Here is an 18767-nt window from a genome sequence, read left to right as displayed (position 1 = left end):
CCATCCTCCCCTCAATACGGTGCAGTCGTCCTGTCCCCTTTGCAGAAAAGCATCCCCAAAGAATGATGTTTCCACCTCCATGCTTCACGGTTGGGATGGTGTTCTTGGGGTTGTACTCATCCTTCTTCTTCCTCCAAACACGGCGAGTGGAGTTTAGACCAAAAAGCTCTATTTTTGTCTCATCAGACCACATGACCTTCTCCCATTCCTCCTCTGGATCATCCAGATGGTCATTGACAAACTTCAGACGGGCCTGGACATGCGCTGGCTTGAGCAGGGGGACCTTGCGTGCACTGCAGGATTTTAATCCATGACGGCGTAGTGTGTTACTAATGGTTTTCTTTGAGACTGTGGTCCCAGCTCTCTTCAGGTCATTGACCAGGTCCTGTCGTGTAGTTCTGGGCTGATCCCTCACCTTCCTCATGATCATTGATGCCCCACGAGGTGAGATCTTGCATAGAGCCCCAGACCGAGGGTGATTGACCGTCATCTTGAACTTTTTTCCATTTTCTAATAATTGCGCCAACAGTTGTTGCCTTCTCACCAAGCTGCTTGCCTATTGTCCTGTAGCCCAACCCAGCCTTGTGCAGGTCTACAATTTTAGCCCTGATGTCCTTACACAGCTCTCTGGTCTTGGCCATTGTGGAGAGGTTGGAGTCTGTTTGATTGAGTGTGTGGACAGGTGTCATTTATACAGGTAACGAGTTCAAACAGGTGCAGTTAATACAGCTAATGAGTGGAGAACAGGAGGGCTTCTTAAAGAAAAACTAACAGGTCTGTGAGAGACGGAATTCTTACTGGTTGGTAGGTGATCAAATACTTATGTCATGCAATAAAATGCAAAGGAATTACTTAAAAATCATACAATGTCATTTTCTGGATTTTTGTTTTAGATTCCGTCTCTCACAGTTGAAGTGTACCTATGATAAAAATTACAGACCTCTACATGCTTTGTAAGTAGGAAAACCTGCAAAATCGGCAGTGTATCAAATACTTGTTCTCCCCACTGTATGTGCAAAAACCCCACTAAGGAGAGACAGAGAGATAAAGGTGTGCAATGGTTTGGAGAGCAGATTAAATAAATGTTTTCACAAAGTTTTAATGATACTGTAGTAAACTATCAGTGCATTTTTTACTTCCATTTTCCAAGTCTGTGTGCATTTGAGCGTACGTGCATGCATGTATGAAAGTGTGTGTGAAAGTGTAAATTAGTTTCTCTACTATGAGCTCATTATTATCTACTTGTCCTGCAACAGCACCAGTCACCTGGCTAAGTTTCCTTTTGAGAGAGGAGTGGATGGAGAGCGTGAGTGAGAGGTGGTGTGAGCTTGTCACAGACCTACCCAGTGTGTGTGGGTGGAAGCTGTGGGTTCCAGTCACCCAAGTTTTTATAACACTGAGATGCTCAGATAGAAGCACACACCTCCTGCACACAGAGGCGACACACACACTCACGCTCCTCTCTCACACACTTTGCACCATGAGCGGTACACAGGGCTATCCTTACCCCCAGGTGTTTCTAGTGGACAGTGGTAGAGGTCCACAGCCGTCGGTCCAACCTCCAGGCATGCTGCCCTGCTGGTCCTTCCCTCCTGCCCACGAGAGAGTGATGGAGCGGGGCAGGGTCAAAGGCTGCAGGGGGGTTGGCTCCTGGAGCCTGGCTATGGCTCTGCTGTTTCTGCTGCTGCTGGTGTTTGGAGCATTGGGACTGGGTGCCTACCAGATATTCAAACTACAGACTCAACTCAATGGGATACAACAGGTGAGGGTGTGTGTTTGGGTGGGGTTCTCCTGGAGCAAGTCTGCTCTCTGATTTCTATTTGTATCAAAGGGTTTCTGTATTTTGTTACTTTTCTGTCTCATAATGTACTTTCTATATGATGTCAGCATCTTTCCTCTGCCAAAACCATCAATGAAATAGACGCATTGAGGAATTTGTGGTAGTTCATATTTAGTATCTCGTTGCCTTTCATTGTTTTTGTTGTTGGCTAAAACATCTTAACTTACTGATGAGAAAAACAGAGACATATAGTAACACAATTCAATATCGTAGCAACAAGAAAAAACTGAACCTAAAAAAATATGCATCCTACCATTTAATTATCACCTTGATGATTATTGTGACCACTGGAAAAGGAGTGGGAGACTGGTGAGGGGTAGGGGACAGACAGAGGTAAAGTGTTGATGGAAAATAGGCAAAACAGACTTTAACTTTTGTGCAAGTTTTCTTGCTGCCTCTGCATCTCAGACTATTAAGTAGCAGTGACATTTAAAAACGTCAGCCCAGACCGGAATCTGTTCAGAGTTGTGGTCACAAGTCCAGCGGTGCTACAGGAAATCCTTGACTCAAAATATATGTTCAGAGAAGAGCTGATGTTCAGTGTATCTTAGCACTACATTTATATTGATCACCCTTAACCACAAAATGTCATGTAACATCTGTGATGTGGATATTTTATATTGATGCGAAAAACCTTGTGTGTGCTAATGTGAAGTGGCAATGAGATTTATCTCTTCTTTTTTCACAGGAAATGAACATAGAGATTGATGGTCGTGGGCCTGAGAAGCTAGTGGGTGACCTTCCAGAGATCAATCCAAACAGAGGGAAGACAGCCGGCAGACCTGCAGCACATGTTATAGGTAAGCTGGGGGCAGAGCCGGCCCTAGCCACTAAGCGACAGAAGTGACCGCTCAGGGCCCCGCGGCCAATAGGGGGCCACAGACCAAAAAATGAAAAAAAAAAAATAAATAAAATAAAATAAAATGTGCGTCTCAAATTACAGTTGTGAGTTAGAATAGTATAGTAATAGTAATAGTATAGTAATAGTAATACACAAGGTGCAATATCTACATTTGGTTGTGCATCAGCAGTTTTTATTTTATGTCAGTCACTAAATTAGCCCATGTCAGCAAATTTTTTATTTATTGGTAAGTTGGTCTAGCCAGCTATCATGATCGAATTACCGACCAGGCACGAAGGGCACATGCCCAGGGGCCCTGACCTCTAGGGGGCCCCCATTGATTTTGTTAGTCACTCTCACTCAGATATCATATTAACATGATTAAAAAAAATATCTCCACCCTATGGCAAAATGAGTAGAATTGCAGGAAATTGGCTGTAAAACTGCAAAATTGTCTCTCCGCCCCATGGCTAAATTAAATAAGTTATGAAACTACAAAATCTCCACCTCATGGCAAAATGTGTATAATTGAAGTAACTCTAAAACTTATTTTCTCTCCACCATCAAAATGTTGCTTAGGGCTCCCAAAAGGCTAGGGCCGGCTCTGGCTGAGTGCAGTTCAAATCAAAAGTTTAATTACTTTGTTTTGGTGTGTAGGCTTTTGCTCCAGCTCTGCTCTAACATACCTGCTTCTAGTAATCAGCTGCTCATCAGGACCTTGATTAATTGAATTAAGCATGCACTCCTGATGTAGGCCCAGTGGAGTGTCATCTCTAACGCCATTCTCCCTGCTGTCTCCCTTTGTCTCCCTCAGGTCGGATTGAGAAGCATGTTTCACAGAATACCTTGCGTTGGGAGCCAAAGGCGGGGCGGGCCTTCACAGAGGGGGGCGTGGTCTATCGGGATGGCGGTCTGCAAGTCAACGAGACTGGGCTCTACCACATCTACTCCCGGGTGCAGTTTGAAGCCAATCACTGCACCCCTACAGATGCCTTGGTTCACTCTGTGTTTGTAAGAAGGCCAGGGAATCGCAAGTCTCTCACCCTAATGGAGGGGCACAGGGAGGGCTACTGCAACCTGGGCTCTCATGGGCATGTCTGGACCTCGGGGAGTTACCTGGGATCCACACTGAAGCTTGAAAAGCAGGACTGGCTGTATGTGAATGTCTCCCATCCAGCCATGCTCAGCCACGCTCATCATGCCAACTTCTTTGGACTCCACAAGATCTAGAGAACAGGAGGAGATCTGTTTCATGTCTATTTTCTGGCCAATGACCATTATATTTTGGCAGAACAGTAATGGCAGTGTAATGAGCATTCATTTATTTATTTGTGATGTTAGAGGTGCAGTGGGTTTCAACTGATATTTCAATCCGAGAACCTTAACACTAATATGCTGGTGAGGAAAGTGGTATTAAGTATTTATTCTGATAAAGAAAATCTGACACTGATGATCCCAGCAGCAGGTCTGAATGTATGTTCATTAGAACACAGAGAAATAATATGCATGTTTGGGATTTAATATAATGTCAACGGGTATACAATGTTCTATTGTAATAAATAAGTATTTTAAAGAGTTCTGACTTTTTGAGGTCTTTTTCAGATGTCTGTTTGAATGTCGTGAGTGTCCGTGGTTGCAAAAAGGAGGACCATCAGTGTTCTTTTAATGTGTTATTTTGCATTGAGCCGGGTTGTGGACATAAGGTTAAGGTTAAGATTATGGCTACACTCTTAGAAAAAAGGGTTCCAAAAGGGTTCTTTGGCTGTCCCCCTTTTTGTTTCCATGTAAAACCGGTTTTGGTTCCAGGTAGAACCATTTGGTGTTCCATGTAAAACCCTCTGTGGAAAGGGTTCTACATGGAACCCAAAAGGGTTCTTCAAATACATGTTTCAGGCTCATGCTTGCCTGTGGTCTCTTGATGAGGTAGCGCTGCCTGCGACTTCAAAATCAGTGCTAGAGAATTGGACTACCAGTGTAAACGCAGCCCAAAATACACAGAGGCAACAGTATCTGAGTGTGAACTGAGAGAGAGTTTAGTTCAGTAGCAGTGTGTGGGTAAAATCACTGGGGAAGCCAAAAAAGGCCATATTACAACCTATATGTTATGATAATTGCATTGTTTGCTCTATAACCTGTTAGTTCACCTTGTGACCGTGATACTGTATATAGGCCTAAAGGATGAAACAATAAAACAGTGGCAGAATAAATTCAACCACACCTTTGTTTTATCACAAAACCGGTTAGCAACCTCTGTCCGGTGAAGTCCACAAAACATATTGCATGTAACAAACAGTTACATGAACTACAGCATGGTCAAGCAAGTTAATGTTTAAGACATTTTCGGACCACTTAACAACTATTGATTTAGATCCACGGAGAGTTACTGCAAGTCGCAAAGAAAACAGGAGCTGCATCCACTATTCCAGCACCATTTCAACTTCAACATTTCAACATCAAATTACCTATGCTTAGTCTACAGTCGTGGCCAAAAGTTTTGAGAATGACACAAATATTAATTTTCACAAAGTCTGCTGCCTCAGTTTGTATGATGGCAACTTGCATATACTCCAGAATGTTATGAAGAGTGATCAGATGAATTGCAATTAATTGCAAAGTCCCTCTTTGCCATGCAAATGAACTGAATCCCCCCAAAAAAATTCCACTGCATTTCAGCCCTGCCACAAAAGGACCAGCTGACATCATGTCAGTGATTCTCTCGTTAACACAGGTGTGAGTGTTGACGAGGACAAGGCTGGAGATCACTGCCATGCTGATTGTGTTCAAATAACAGACTGGAAGCTTCAAAAGGAGGGTGGTGCTTGGAATTATTGTTCTTCCTCTGTCAACCATGGTTACCTGCAAGGAAACACGTGCCATCATCATTGCTTTGCACAAAAAGGGATTCACAGGCAAGGATATTGCTGCCAGTAAGATTGCACCTAAATCAACCATTTATCGGATCATCAAGATCTTCAAGGAGAGCGGTTCAATGGTTGTGAAGAAGGCTTCAGGGCGTCTCCTAAAGTTGATTCAGCTGCTGGATCGGGGCACCACCAGTACAGAGCTTGCTCAGGAATGGCAGCAGGCAGGTGTGAGTGCATCTGCACGCACCGTGAGGCGAAGACTTTTGGAGGATGGCCTTGTGTCAAGAAGGGCAGCAAAGAATCCCCTTCTCTCCAGGAAAACTGTCAGGGACAGACTGATATTCTGCAAAAGGTACAGGGATTGGACTGCTGAGGACTGGGGTAAAGTCATTTTCTCTGATGAATCCCCTTTCCGATTGTTTGGGGCATCCAAAAAAAAGCTTGTCCGGAGAAGACAAGGTGAGCGCTACCATCAGTCCTGTGTCATGCCAACAGTAAAGCATCCTGAGACCATTCATGTGTGGGGTTGCTTCTCAGCCAAGGGAGTGGGCTCACTCACAATTTTTCCTAAGAACACAGCCACGAATAAAGAATTGTACCAACAAATCCTCCGAGAGCAACTTCTCCCAACCATCCAGGAACAGTTTGGTGCCGAACAATGCCTTTTCCAGCATGATGGAGCACCTTGCCATAAGGCAAAAGTGATAACTAAGTGGCTCGGGGAACAAAACATCAATGTTTTGGGTTCATGGCCAGGAAACTCCCCAGACCTTAATCCCATTGAGAACTTGTGGTCAATCCTCAAGAGGCGGGTGGACAAACAAAAACCCACACATTCTGACAAACTCCAAGCATTGATTATGCAAGAATGGGCTGCCATCAGTCAGAATGTGGCCCAGAAGTTAATTGACAGCATGCCAGGGCGGATTGCAGAGGTCTTGAAAAAGAAGGGTCAACACTGCAAAAATGTACTCTTTGCATCAACTTCATATAATTGTCAATAAAAGCCTTTGACACTTATGAAATGCTTGTAATTATACTTCAGTATTCCATAGTAACATCTGACAAAAATATCTAAAGACACTGAAGCAGCAAACTTGGTGGAAATTAATATTTGTGTCATTCTCAAAACTTTTGGCCACGACTGTAATACAGTGACAACTGAAACATACCAAAAAACGATTTAGTCCAATCAATGTAAGCTAAATATGATGTGGCTGTCCCTGGTTCTGATTTCTGTAGAAAGTAGAAAAAACATTTTGACTCACCCTACTTGTAGAGAAACGCCAATGCCATCCTCCTCTCTTTCATGTTGATGAAACTCTGTCATGCAGTACACGCCTTTATTTTTTGTTGTCCTAGGCTACTTGGCTAAAATGTTTGCTCGCTAGTCTAACTTCCTTTCATGGGCAACTTTAGCTAGTTAACATTAGCCTTCTACATCTAGCTACATATTGAACTTCCATCCTCAGGCCAGGGGCACGATGTATGAATTTATGGTTGGATCAGAATCGCCATTATAATCATTGGCCAGTATGGAGAATTAAGTAAAACCACAAGTCCAAATCCCTATCTCCATCCATGGCTAATTTAGGAAAGGGACCATTTTAGCTAGCTTGCTAACCACCGGAGGACAACAACACAACGAGATTCAACAATTCAAGTTGTTTCTGTCAATGACGTATGCTCTCAATGCAATTTGACAGGAGTGATGCCAAATCAAAACTGCCTTCCCTTGACACTTTTTTTTGGTGCGCCAGGACCATTCACAGTTGAGCTCACTCAGTTTAGCTCAACGCTGTTCGGCTTTTATATTATACATTTTTTATATCAAGGGAGGCCAAATGCTCGCTTGCGTTCAATGCAACGGGCGGCAACAATGGCATACTCTTTTTGACCAGACAGCATTAGATAGAAGGGCTACACATACAGAGACAGAGGGGTGCTGTTTCACTCGCTCGGATGCTTTCTCCATTTAAATAAATTCAGAAAATTATGAAACACAGATAGACAAAAGATTCATTATTTCCTTTTTTTCTCTGTCAATTTATTGGGGAAGCCTGGCTTCCCATGGCATCCACGAATACACCCTACTGGTTTAGCTGTGTGCCGAGGCATTGAATCTGCATCAGGGCCAGACAAAATGACAGATAGACAAACCCACCTAGACACAACCCCCCCCTATCTCACATTTGATCCCCTGTGAAAGTCACACAGGAAGTTAGAGCAGCATCAGAAGTACGCTCTGTTCTTCTCTGAGGTCTGGCTTAACGCTCTGACACTGCCGCGTCCCCTCGCCTGTGCCTTCAGTGTCTTCACACAGTGTGTGTGTGTGTGTGTGTGTGTGTGTGTGTGTGTGTGTGTGTGTGTGTGTGTGTGTGTGTGTTGTGTGTGTGTGTGTGTGTGTGTGTGTGTGTGTGTGTGTGTGTGTGTGTGTGTGTGTGTGTGTGTGTGTGTGTGTGTGTGTGTGTGTTTGAGTGCGGTGCGATGCAGTGCAGTGCAGGAGAGGTAGATGTTAAATGTTGCAGTACTGCATCTGTCTCCATCTCACTGCAGTTGCAAAGGTGGTCCGCAACTTTTTCTTGTATTATTTTTTTTATCTTCCAAAAATAGATTGGAGCATTATGGTATAATAAGCTATTTTACATTAGAATAGGCCTTTAAACTGTTACATTGACTGATAAGACTGATAAATTATACACCGAATAAAAATATAAACACAACATGCAACAATTTCAAATATTTTACTTAGTTACAGTTCATGTAAGGAAATCAGTCAATTTAAATAAATGGATTAGGCCCTAATCTAAGGATTTCACATGACTGGGAATACAGATATCTGTTGGTCACAGATACCTTTAAAAAAAGGTAGGGCGTGGATCAGAAAACCAGTCAGTATCTGGTGTGACCATCATTTGCCACATGCAGTGCGACACATCTCCTTCGCATAGAGTTGATCAGACTGTTGATTGTGGCCTGTGGAATTTTGTCCAACTCCTCTTCAATAGCTGTGCGAAGTTGCTGGATATTGGCGGGAACTGGAACACGCTGTCGTGCACGTCGATCCAAAGCATCCCAAACATGCTGAATGGGTGACATGTCTGGTGAGTATGCAAGCCATGGAAGATCTAGGACATTTTCAGCTTCCAGGAATTGTGTACAGATACTGTAGATCCTTGCGACATGGGGCCGTGCATTAACATGCTGAAACATGAGGTGATGGTGGCGGATGAATAGCACAACAATGGGCCTCAGGATCTCGTCATGGTATCTCCGTGCATTCAAATTGCCATTGATAAAATGCAATTGTGTTCGTTGTCCGTATTTTATGCTTGCCCATACCATAACCCCACCTCTGTTAACAATGTTGACATCAGCAAACTGCTTGCCCATCTTCCCGGTACAGTTGAAACCGGGATTCATCCGTGAAGAGCACACCTCTCCAGCGTGCCAGTGGCCATCGAAGTCGGTAACGACGCCAACCTACAGTCAGGTCATGACCCTGGTGAGGACAACGAGCACGAAGATAAGCTTGTACAGAAATTCTCCGGTTGTACAAACTCAGTTTTATCAGCTATCTGGTTGGCTGGTCTCAGACGATCCCGTAGGTGAAAAAGCCGGATGTGGAGGTCCTGGGCTGGCATGGTTACACGTGGTCTGCCATTGTGAGGCCATTTGGACGCACTGCCAAATTCTCAAAAACTACAGTGGAGGTGGCTTATGGTAGAGAAATGAACACTCAATTATCTGGCAACAGCGCTTGTGGACATTCCTGCAGTCAGCGTGCAAAACTTGAGACATCTGTGGCATTGTGTTGTGTGACAAAACTGCACATTTTAGAGTGGCTTTTTATTGTCCCCCAGCACAAGGTGCACCTGTGTAATGATATGCTGTGTAATGATCAAGCTTCTTGATATGCCACACCTGTCAGGTGGATGGATTATATTGGCAAAGTAGAAATGCTCACTAACAGGGATGTAAACAAATTTGTGCACAACCTTTGAGAGAAATATGCTTTTTGTGCAAATGGAACATTTTTGGGATCTTTAATTTCAGCTCATGAAACATGGGACCAACACTTCACATGTTGTGTTTATATTTTTGTTCAGTATAAATTATGCTAACAAGGCATAGGAGACTATGTTGCTATTTATGATGGAATTCAGTGTAATTGATTACATTGGAAAACTTCTCATTTAGGGATAAGGTCAAGGTTAGGTTTGGTCGCATATGAAACAAAATATTTAGCTGTGTGACCAGGGGTTTTAATTTGGGAGCACTGCGCAACTAGGAAAAAAATTGCCCAGATAATAATTGTTGTAATTGTAACAGTATAACTTTAGACCGTCCCCTCGCCCCGACACGGGCGCGAACCAGGGACCCTCTGCACGCATCAACAACAGTCACCCACGAAGCATCGTTACCCATCACTCCACAAAAGCCGCGGCCCTTGCAGAGCAAGGGGAACCACTACTTCTAGGTTTCAGAGCAAGTGACGTAACCAAATGAAAGGCTGCTAGCGCGCACTACCGCTACTTAGCTAGCCATTTCACATCGGTTACATAATGATAAGGCTTCCCTGTACCTTTGTTTCCGAGTTCCCTAGAGAAAAAAGCCAGCGCAGATTCGTTAGCGTCATGGTTGCACCATTACTTCAGTGAAAACGAGTTGCTTCTAGCACAACCAAGTCAAAAGATCTGACCCATATTAACTGCTCAACATTTTACGTTAATAAACATTTTACATTCATAAACCATGACTTGGGTTGTCCTAAAAGTACTTGCGCTTTGTTAACCATTTGTTCAGTCATTTTACCTCATTGGCTAGCAAGCTAACAACCTGGTCACTTCACCAGTAAATCCAAACATTTGGAGGCACCGAAAGAAAGGAGAAGGGATTAACTTTAGCCGAATCAGAGCAGATCACCACTGAGTGGTTTCACCTCCTCCACCCATCTCAAACCTATTCTTCAGGAGATCAATGATCATAGCAATGAATTAATGACATATCTCTTGCATGTCATCATCACAAACCTGAAGTTTTAAAAGAGACAGTGGACAATGCATCTCAATAGGAAAATAGTGTTTTTACACAATGTAGATATCATGTTTGTCTTAAGGAGGAGACCAAGGCGCAGCGTGATATGAATACATTCTTCTTTAATCAAACGAAGAACACTTAAACAAACTAACCGTGACGCTATTAATAACGAGTGCTGACATGCAACTACACATAGACAATAACCCACAAACCAAACTGGAAAATGGCAACCTAAATAGGATCCCCAATCAGAGACAACGATAAACAGCTGCCTCTGATTGGGAACCAATTCAGGCCACCATAGACCTACATATGCTTAGACTACACACACACACATAGACATACAAAAACCCTAGACTAGTCAATACAAAACAATCATACCCACCCTCGTCACACCCTGACCTGACCAAAATAATACAGAAAACATAGAATACTAAGGTCAGGGCGTGACAGTAGAATGCTAATATTCCACAAATGACTTCAAAAGTAGCTAGAATTCAAATAGGTCCAATATAGGCTGTATCTCAATACATTTTCCCCCAAAATGTTTGGGTGCTCCTACATTTCAATGGTGCTCTTAACTTTTCTATGTTGTGCTCCTATTTTTTTATTTGGGAGCACCAGTGCTACCAATTATTTTATTTTTTAGCCCTTACCCTAACCACAGGCTCATATGGTACTCTAACATCAGCTGTAAGGGAGGCAGAGATCATGTTACCATACTACCCACACATTCTACCTGAATGTCAACATTTTTTTTTTTTTTACCTTTATTTAACTAGGCAAGTCAGTTTAAGAACAAATTCTTATTTACAATGACAGCCTAGGAACAGTGGGTTAACTACCTTGTTCAGGGGCAGAACGACAGATTTTTACCTTGTCAGCTTGGGAATTCGATCTAGGAATCTTTACGGTTACTGGCTCAACGCTCTAACCACTAGGCTACCTGCGGCCCCACATTTAAACCGGAACCTGTGGTATCAACCAGCTTGTCGAGCAGACATTCATCCAATGCAACTAGTATTAATACATTAACATACACGTTACACACAGTACACATTACATATGCAGGAATCAATACCTGAACCCCACTGTATATTAGCCTGGGTACCAGTCTGTCTCTGCCATCATGCCACTCCTTGACAAGGCAAAGAGTTGACATGATCGCACAAAGAGATCTGGGACCAAGCTAGCCGTAGATGTGACCAACCAGGTAAAAAATTCTGGTTGTCTGCACGCCTAAAGATCGTGGTACAGTAGCGCTCTGAGCTAAAGCCTAGGCATAAACTCTGTGAGATAACACAAGTCTGCAGAATTCACTTTACTTTATACAGCTTAAATATGTCAGGCTGCCATTGACATACACACTGTCATGCAAGTCTGCCATTGACATCAATGCACAACTACGGACCTCATTTACTCAAGGATCTGAGAAAACGGGGTATAAATCTGCTATAGCTACATCTAGTGGCCACTGCATTTCCTTCATCTACCCAGTCCTGTCCGATCTGTTTAGGCAGAAGGCAGGAAACAATTTCTCTGATGAAATGCAGTGTTTCCTCAGTCTCTCAGTCGATGGCACCAACTGCCTGTCAGATAAGGAACTGCAGCCAGCTTTGGATATTATAAGGTGGCCTGTATGATAAAAATGTGTGTGTGTGTGTGTGTGTGTGTGTGTGTGTGTGTGTGTGTGTGTGTGTGTGTGTGTGTGTGTGTGTGTGTGTGTGTGTGTGTGTGTGTGTGTGTGTGTGTGTGTGTGTGTGTGTGTGTGCGTGTGTGTGTGTGTGTGCGTGTGCGTGCGTGTGTGTGTTTGTGTGTGCGTGTGGATGTGCGGCGTACGTGTGTTTTTTTCTCAACATGGGAATTGGAACTTGTACTTCAACTAAAACTACATTTAGCCCAAGAGGACATTTAATCTGTGTCTGGTCAATAACTCAACTCTCTCCCCAACAACTTCCTTCCCATCTTTTTTTACGTGTCAAGGGAAGGGTTTGAAAAATAACAGTTTAATAAAAACACACATACACCTACACATTAACACACAGAAACAGTACATCCTCAATATAAATCATATCATAGGCCTAATAGTACTTTAGAGCTCTTTTTGCACACAATATAGCTGGGTCACCCTGTCCTGTCCCTATGGGTCCACGGCCCTGCAGCGCCCCTACCTAACACAACCCACACAGCCTTAGGTTCTTAGTGAAACATTCATTATTGGTTGCAGGTGTGTTACGCCAAGGCCAGAGTGTCAACCAACAGTACAGCAGACTCCCAGGGCCAGGACTGAGCAGCCCAGCAGCTAGGGATTGCCTAAATAGGTCTATCCCCTGATGTGGGCATGTTTTCAATACAGACTTTTGTCGTACCATATTCCATATAAGGCATCCAGACCTTATGAAAGTTGCATAGTATACCATTAATCTTGTAATAAATCAAATCTAGTGACACATCACTTTACATTTCTGCCATCCATTGTGGGAGGATAACCAACCTTCCAATTAATGGCAATGTATTTCTTAGCCGCTATAAATGCTAGGTTACACAGTTTCTTCTGATAACAGACTCCAGTATCAACATTTCCAAGCAAACAAAAACAGGGAAGGGAGAATCTGTAGGCATGCTGAGATAAAAGAACATACTCTTTGCCAGAATTCAGCCAGCCTTCACAAGACCATAACAAAGGCAAATATGTTCCCTTTTGTGTTTAACACCCCCAACAGAATAGTAAAATTTCTGATTGCATGATATTCAGTTTCACTGGCATATAGTACGTTCTATGGATGGTCTTAAACTGCAGTCATTTATATTTGAGATGATATGAACATGACTGGGCATTCTAATATATCTGTATCCTTTCATCATCATCAATACCGTCTCCCAGGTTGTACTCACATTTTTGTTCTACATGTTTTGTGTCATCGGGAAAAGCCTGTATCAACCCTTGATACAGTTTGGAAATGAACTTAGATAGCTCACCAACATTAGCCAACTTTTGGCTGGCTCTAGCAATGGTACAATGGCACATAATCCATTTTATAGGACAAACAAAGGCTACAAAACATTTCTATACACACAAGAGCTGTTAGATACTGCTACCTGACAGATAGCGAGAGACTAGCTAGAGCTGAACTGGCTGTGGTAGCTACTAGCTAGCTAATTAAACTAGCTGCTAGTAGTTCATTCCCTTCAGTAGAGGGGATTCAATATTTAATATGTAAGCAATAATGCCCCAGAAGCTGGAGTTTGGACGATATATTGGCACCTTGCCAATTGGCACCTTGCCAATATATCCTCCAAACACCAGCTTTAATGCCCCATAATGTCAGTGGAATTATGTTTTTAGAAATGTTTACAAATTAATTAAAAATCAAATGTCTAAGTATTCAACCCCTTTGTTATGGCAAACCTAAATAAGTCCAGGAGTAAACATTTGGTTAACAAGTCACATAATAAAGTTGCATGTGAAATAACAGTGTTTAACATGATTTTTGAATGACTACCTAATCTCTGTACACCACAAATACAATTATCTGTAAAGTCCCTCAGTCGAGCAGTGAATTTCTAACACAGATTCAACTACAAAGACCCGGGAGGTTATCCAACACCTCGCAAAGAAGGACACCTATTGGTAGGTGGTTCAAAAAAGAATTATGCAGACATTGAATATCCCTTTGAGCATAGTGAAGTTATTAATTACACTTTGGATGGTGTATCAATACACCTAGTCACTGCAAAGATACAGGCGTCCTTCCTAACTCAGTTGCCGGAGAGGAATGAAAACACTCAGGGATTTCACCATGAGGCCAATGGTGACTTTAAAACAGTTACACAGTTTAATTGCTGTATTATGAGAAAACTGAGGATGGATCAACAACATTGTAGTTACTCCACAATACTAACCTAAATGCATAAAGTAGATGTAATTTCTTCCAGGTATGGGCCCTTCTATGTGTGCAGGCGCTTGCATCAAAAAAATGTATGCACATAACAGGCACTAGGTCAGTCGCCCTAGGTGAGACAAAAAAATGCAACTGCCTCCTATTGCTGCGAAACTAGAATAGTGTACAGCAAGGGTCAATTTTATTCTCAGCTAATAGTCGGCACAACAGAATATTATAGCAGCCAAAATTCATAAGCAAATGAAACACAATTTTTTTAACATCTGGTTAGTAGACTATATAATCAGTTCAATGACAATAACATATCCTAATATTTACACTAATAAAATCACTAATGTCACTATTAAATTACGTTTTTTACATTTTGTGCATTGATTAGGGAAAAGCAGCTTGCAATCAAGAGAAAATGTGTTCTGAAAAATCAAAAAAAAAATCTTACCATATTTCTCCAATGTCATACCAGAGTGTCTACCCCTACACTACCCCATAATGACAAAGCAAAAACTGTTTTTAGAATGTTTTCAAATGTATTAAATATAAAAACAGATATCTTACGTACATAAGTATTCAAACCCTTTGTTATGAGACTCGAAATTGAGCTCAGGTGCATCCTGTTTCTATTGATCATCCTTGTGAAGTTTCTACAACTTGATTGGGGTAAATTCAAGAGCTCCTCTGTTGAGATGGGAAAACCTTCCAGAAGGACAACCATCTCTGCAGCACTCCACCAATCAGACCTTTACGGTAGAGTGGCCAGACAGAAGCCACTCCTCGGTAAAAGGCACATGACAGCCCGCTTAGAGTTTGCCATAAGGCACCTAAAGGACTCTCAGACCATGAGAAACAAGATTATCTGGTCGGATGAAACCAAGATTGAACTCTTTGGCCTGAATGCCAAGCGTCACGTCTGGAGGAAACCTGGCACCATCCCTACGGTGAAGCATGGTGGTGGGAGCATCATGCTGTGGGGATGTTTTTCAGCGGCAGGGACTGGGAGACTAGTCAGGATCGATGGAAAGATGAACGGAGAGATCCTTGATGAAAACCTGCTCCAGAGCGCTCAGGACCTCAGACTGGGGTGAAGGTTCACCTTCCAACAGGACAACAACCCTAAGCACATAGCCAAGACAACGCAGGAGTGGCTTCGGGACAAGTCTCTGACTGTCCTTGAGTGGCCCATCCAGAGCCCGGTTTTGAATCCGATCGAACATCTCTGGAGAGACCTGAAAATAGCTGTGCAGCAACGCTCCCCAGCCAACCTGACAGAGCTTGAGAGGATCTGCAGAGAAGAATGGGAGAAACTCCCCAAATACAGGTGTGCCAAGCTTGTAGCGTCATACACAAGAAGACTTGAGGCTGTAATCGCTGCCAAAGGTTCTTCAACAAAGTACTCAGTAAAGGGTCTGAATACTTATGTAAATGTCATATTTTTTATTAATCTGTTTTTACTTTGTCACTATGGGGTATTGTGTGTAGACTGATGAGGATAAAAAATTTGATTAAAATTGAATTTGATTTTAGAATAAGGCTGTAACGTAACAAAATGTGTAAAAAGTCAAAGGGTATACTTTCCGAATGCACTGTATATTTAGAATCCCTATTCATTCAATTCCATCTCTGTGGGCCTAGTAATAAAGATTTGTAATTTAACTTTTAAAATGTATTATATTTTACGGTGGCATGAACACAACCAGCAGTGGTGTGTATTTTTAAAATCTTTTTTTTATTTGACCTTTACTTAACTAGGCAAGTCAGTTAAGAACAAAATTCTTATTTACAATGACGGCCTACCAAAAGGCTGGGATGAAAAAATATAAAAAATGTAGGACAAAACACACATCACGACAAGAGAGACAACACAACACTACATAAAGAGAGACCTAAGACAACAGCATAGCAAGGCAGCAACACATGACAACACAGCATGGTAGCAGCACAACATGACAACAACATGGTAGCAACACAACATGGCAGCAGCACAACATGGTAGCAGCACAAAACATGGTACAAACATTATTGGGCACAGACAACAGCACAAAGGGCAAGAAGGTACAGACAACAATACATCACGCAAAGCAGCCACAACTGTCAGTAAGAGTGTCCATGATTGAGTATTTGAATGGGTCTCCAGTTTGAGTGTTTGTTGCAGCTCGTTCCAGTTGCTAGCTGCAGCGAACTGAAAAGACGAGCAACCCAAGGATGTGTGTGCTTTGGGGACCTTTAACAGAATTTGACTGGCAGAACGGGCGTTTGTGGAGGATGAGGGCTGCAGTAGGTATCTCAGATAGGGGGGAGTGAGGCCTAAGAGGGTTTTATAAATAAGCATCAACCAGTGGGTCTTGTGACGGGTATACAGATATTACTAGTTTACAGAGGAGTATAGAGTGCAGTGATGTGTCCCGTAAGGAGCATTGGTGGCAAATCTGATGGCTGAATGGTAAGGAACATCTAGCCCCTCGAGAGCACCCTTACCTGCCGATCTATAAATTACGTCTCCATAATCTAGCATGGGTAGGATGGTCATCTGAGTCAGGGTTATTTTGCCAACTGGGGTGAAAGAGGAGCGATTACGATAGAGAAAACCAAGTCTAGATTCAACTTTAGCCTTTAGCTTTAGCCTTTAGCTTTGATATGTGCATGTATATGTGCACTGATATATTCATGGATGCCAAGGGAAGCCAGGCTTCCCCAAAAAAATTACCAATAAAAAACGTACAATTATTTATCTTTCGTCTTCTGTGTTTCATAATTTTCCTTCAATTCGCAAGTGGCTGAAAGTATCTCACAGGAGAAAGCATCAGAGCGAAACAGCACCGCTCAGCCTACACGTAGAAAGACAATCTATCTGATGCTGTGTGGTTCAAACAAGTATGACATTGTTGCCACCCATAGTATTGAAGGCACGGGAAGCCAGCGATCATCTGGCCTCCCTTGACAAAAAAGTATTAAAAAATGAACTGTGAATGGTCCTGGCACATCAAAAGAACGTGTCAAGGGATGCCAGCTTGGATTTGGCGTCACTCCTATCAAATCCCATTGAGAGCATACATCATTGACAGAAACACTTGAATTGTTGCATCTCATTGTGTTGTTGTCCTCTGGTGGCTAGCAAGCTAAAATTGTCCCTTTCCCAAATTAGCCATGGATAGAGATAGGGATTTGGACTTGTGATTTTACTTAATTCTCCGTACTGATCAATGATTATAATGCCGATTCTGATCCAACCATTAATTCATACATTGTTGTGCCCCTGGTCTGAGAGGATGGAAGTTCAATATGTAGCTAGCTGTAGTAGGCTAATGTTAACTAGCTAACGTTGCCCGTGAATGGAAGTTAGGCTAGCGAGCAAGCATTTCAGCCAGGTAGGCTAGGACAAAAATAAATAAAAGAGGGTACTGTATGACAGAGTGATAGACCGTTTCGTCAACATGAAAGAGAGGAGGATGGCATTGGCGTTTCTCTACAAGTAGGGTGAGTCATCATGCTTTTCTACTGCACAAACGTGCACGTACACACACACACAAACATGCACAAATAAGCACACAGAAATCAGAACCATGGACAGCCACATCATATTTAGCTTACGTTGATTGGACTAAATTGTTTTTGGTATCTTTTAGTTGTCACTGTATTAGAGTAAATGGGGGTGATTTGATGCTGCTGAAATGTTGAAGTTGAAATGGTGCTGGAATAGTGGAGGCAGCTCCTGTTTTCTTTGCGACTTGTGGTAACTCTCTGTGGTTCTAAATCAATAGTTGTTAAGTGGTCCGAAAATGTCTTAAACATTAACTTCCTTGACCATGCTGTAGGTCATGTAACTGTCTGTTACTGTACATGCAATATGCTTTGTGGACTTCAATAGACAGAGGTTGCTATCCGGTTATGTGATAAAACAAAGGTGTGGTTGAATTTATTCTGCCACTCAGTCTTATTGTCTCTGCCTTTATGAATGAGCAGGTTATAGAGCAAACAACGCAATTATGACAACACTAATGTTGTAATACTGCTTTTTGGGGGGGGGGGTCATGATGTTTTCATCTGATTGTCAAACAATCCCTTCAAAGGGCACCTATAATAGGCTACACGTGCATGTTCATCCACTTGCAATATATGTCCAGCCTCCAAACAGTGGTGAATGGAAAGAGATATCCGTTACACAAAACAACAAAAAGTGTAATGACATTTGCCGCTTGTCATTAGGCCAAATGAATGCCTCCACTGCTGTCTGCCCGCGTCTTGGTGTCTGCCACTCATCTCTGCCTTGGCAAAATGTCAGTGTT

At 42.5% G+C, this 18767-nt stretch overlaps 1 protein-coding gene across 1 annotated transcript; it reads left to right on the top strand.

Annotated features, from left to right (window-relative positions):
* Positions 1-1164: 1164 nt before the first annotated feature.
* LOC139578511 (tumor necrosis factor ligand superfamily member 6-like) lies at positions 1165-4256 on the top strand. Its single transcript, XM_071406211.1, has 3 exons — positions 1165-1762; positions 2529-2640; positions 3496-4256. Exons 1-3 carry the CDS (start codon positions 1223-1225, stop codon positions 3909-3911), a joined length of 1068 nt encoding a protein of 355 aa, XP_071262312.1. The 5' UTR covers positions 1165-1222; the 3' UTR covers positions 3912-4256.
* The last annotated feature ends 14511 nt before the right edge of the window (positions 4257-18767 follow it).

Source organism: Salvelinus alpinus, chromosome 6 (assembly GCF_045679555.1).
Source record: "Salvelinus alpinus chromosome 6, SLU_Salpinus.1, whole genome shotgun sequence".
NCBI classification, from domain to species: Eukaryota; Metazoa; Chordata; class Actinopteri; order Salmoniformes; family Salmonidae; genus Salvelinus; species Salvelinus alpinus.
Note: the sequence above shows the minus strand (reverse complement) of the source record. Positions and strands in the feature narration are given on the sequence as shown.

Coding starts and splice junctions, on each gene's coding strand:
- LOC139578511 (XM_071406211.1), top strand. CDS start 1,223: ATGAGCTCATTATTATCTACTTGTCCTGCAACAGCACCAGTCACCTGG. Junction 1,763..2,528: donor AACTCAATGGGATACAACAG/GTGAGGGTGTGT, acceptor CTTTTTTCACAG/GAAATGAACATAGAGATTGA. Junction 2,641..3,495: donor ACCTGCAGCACATGTTATAG/GTAAGCTGGGGG, acceptor TGTCTCCCTCAG/GTCGGATTGAGAAGCATGTT.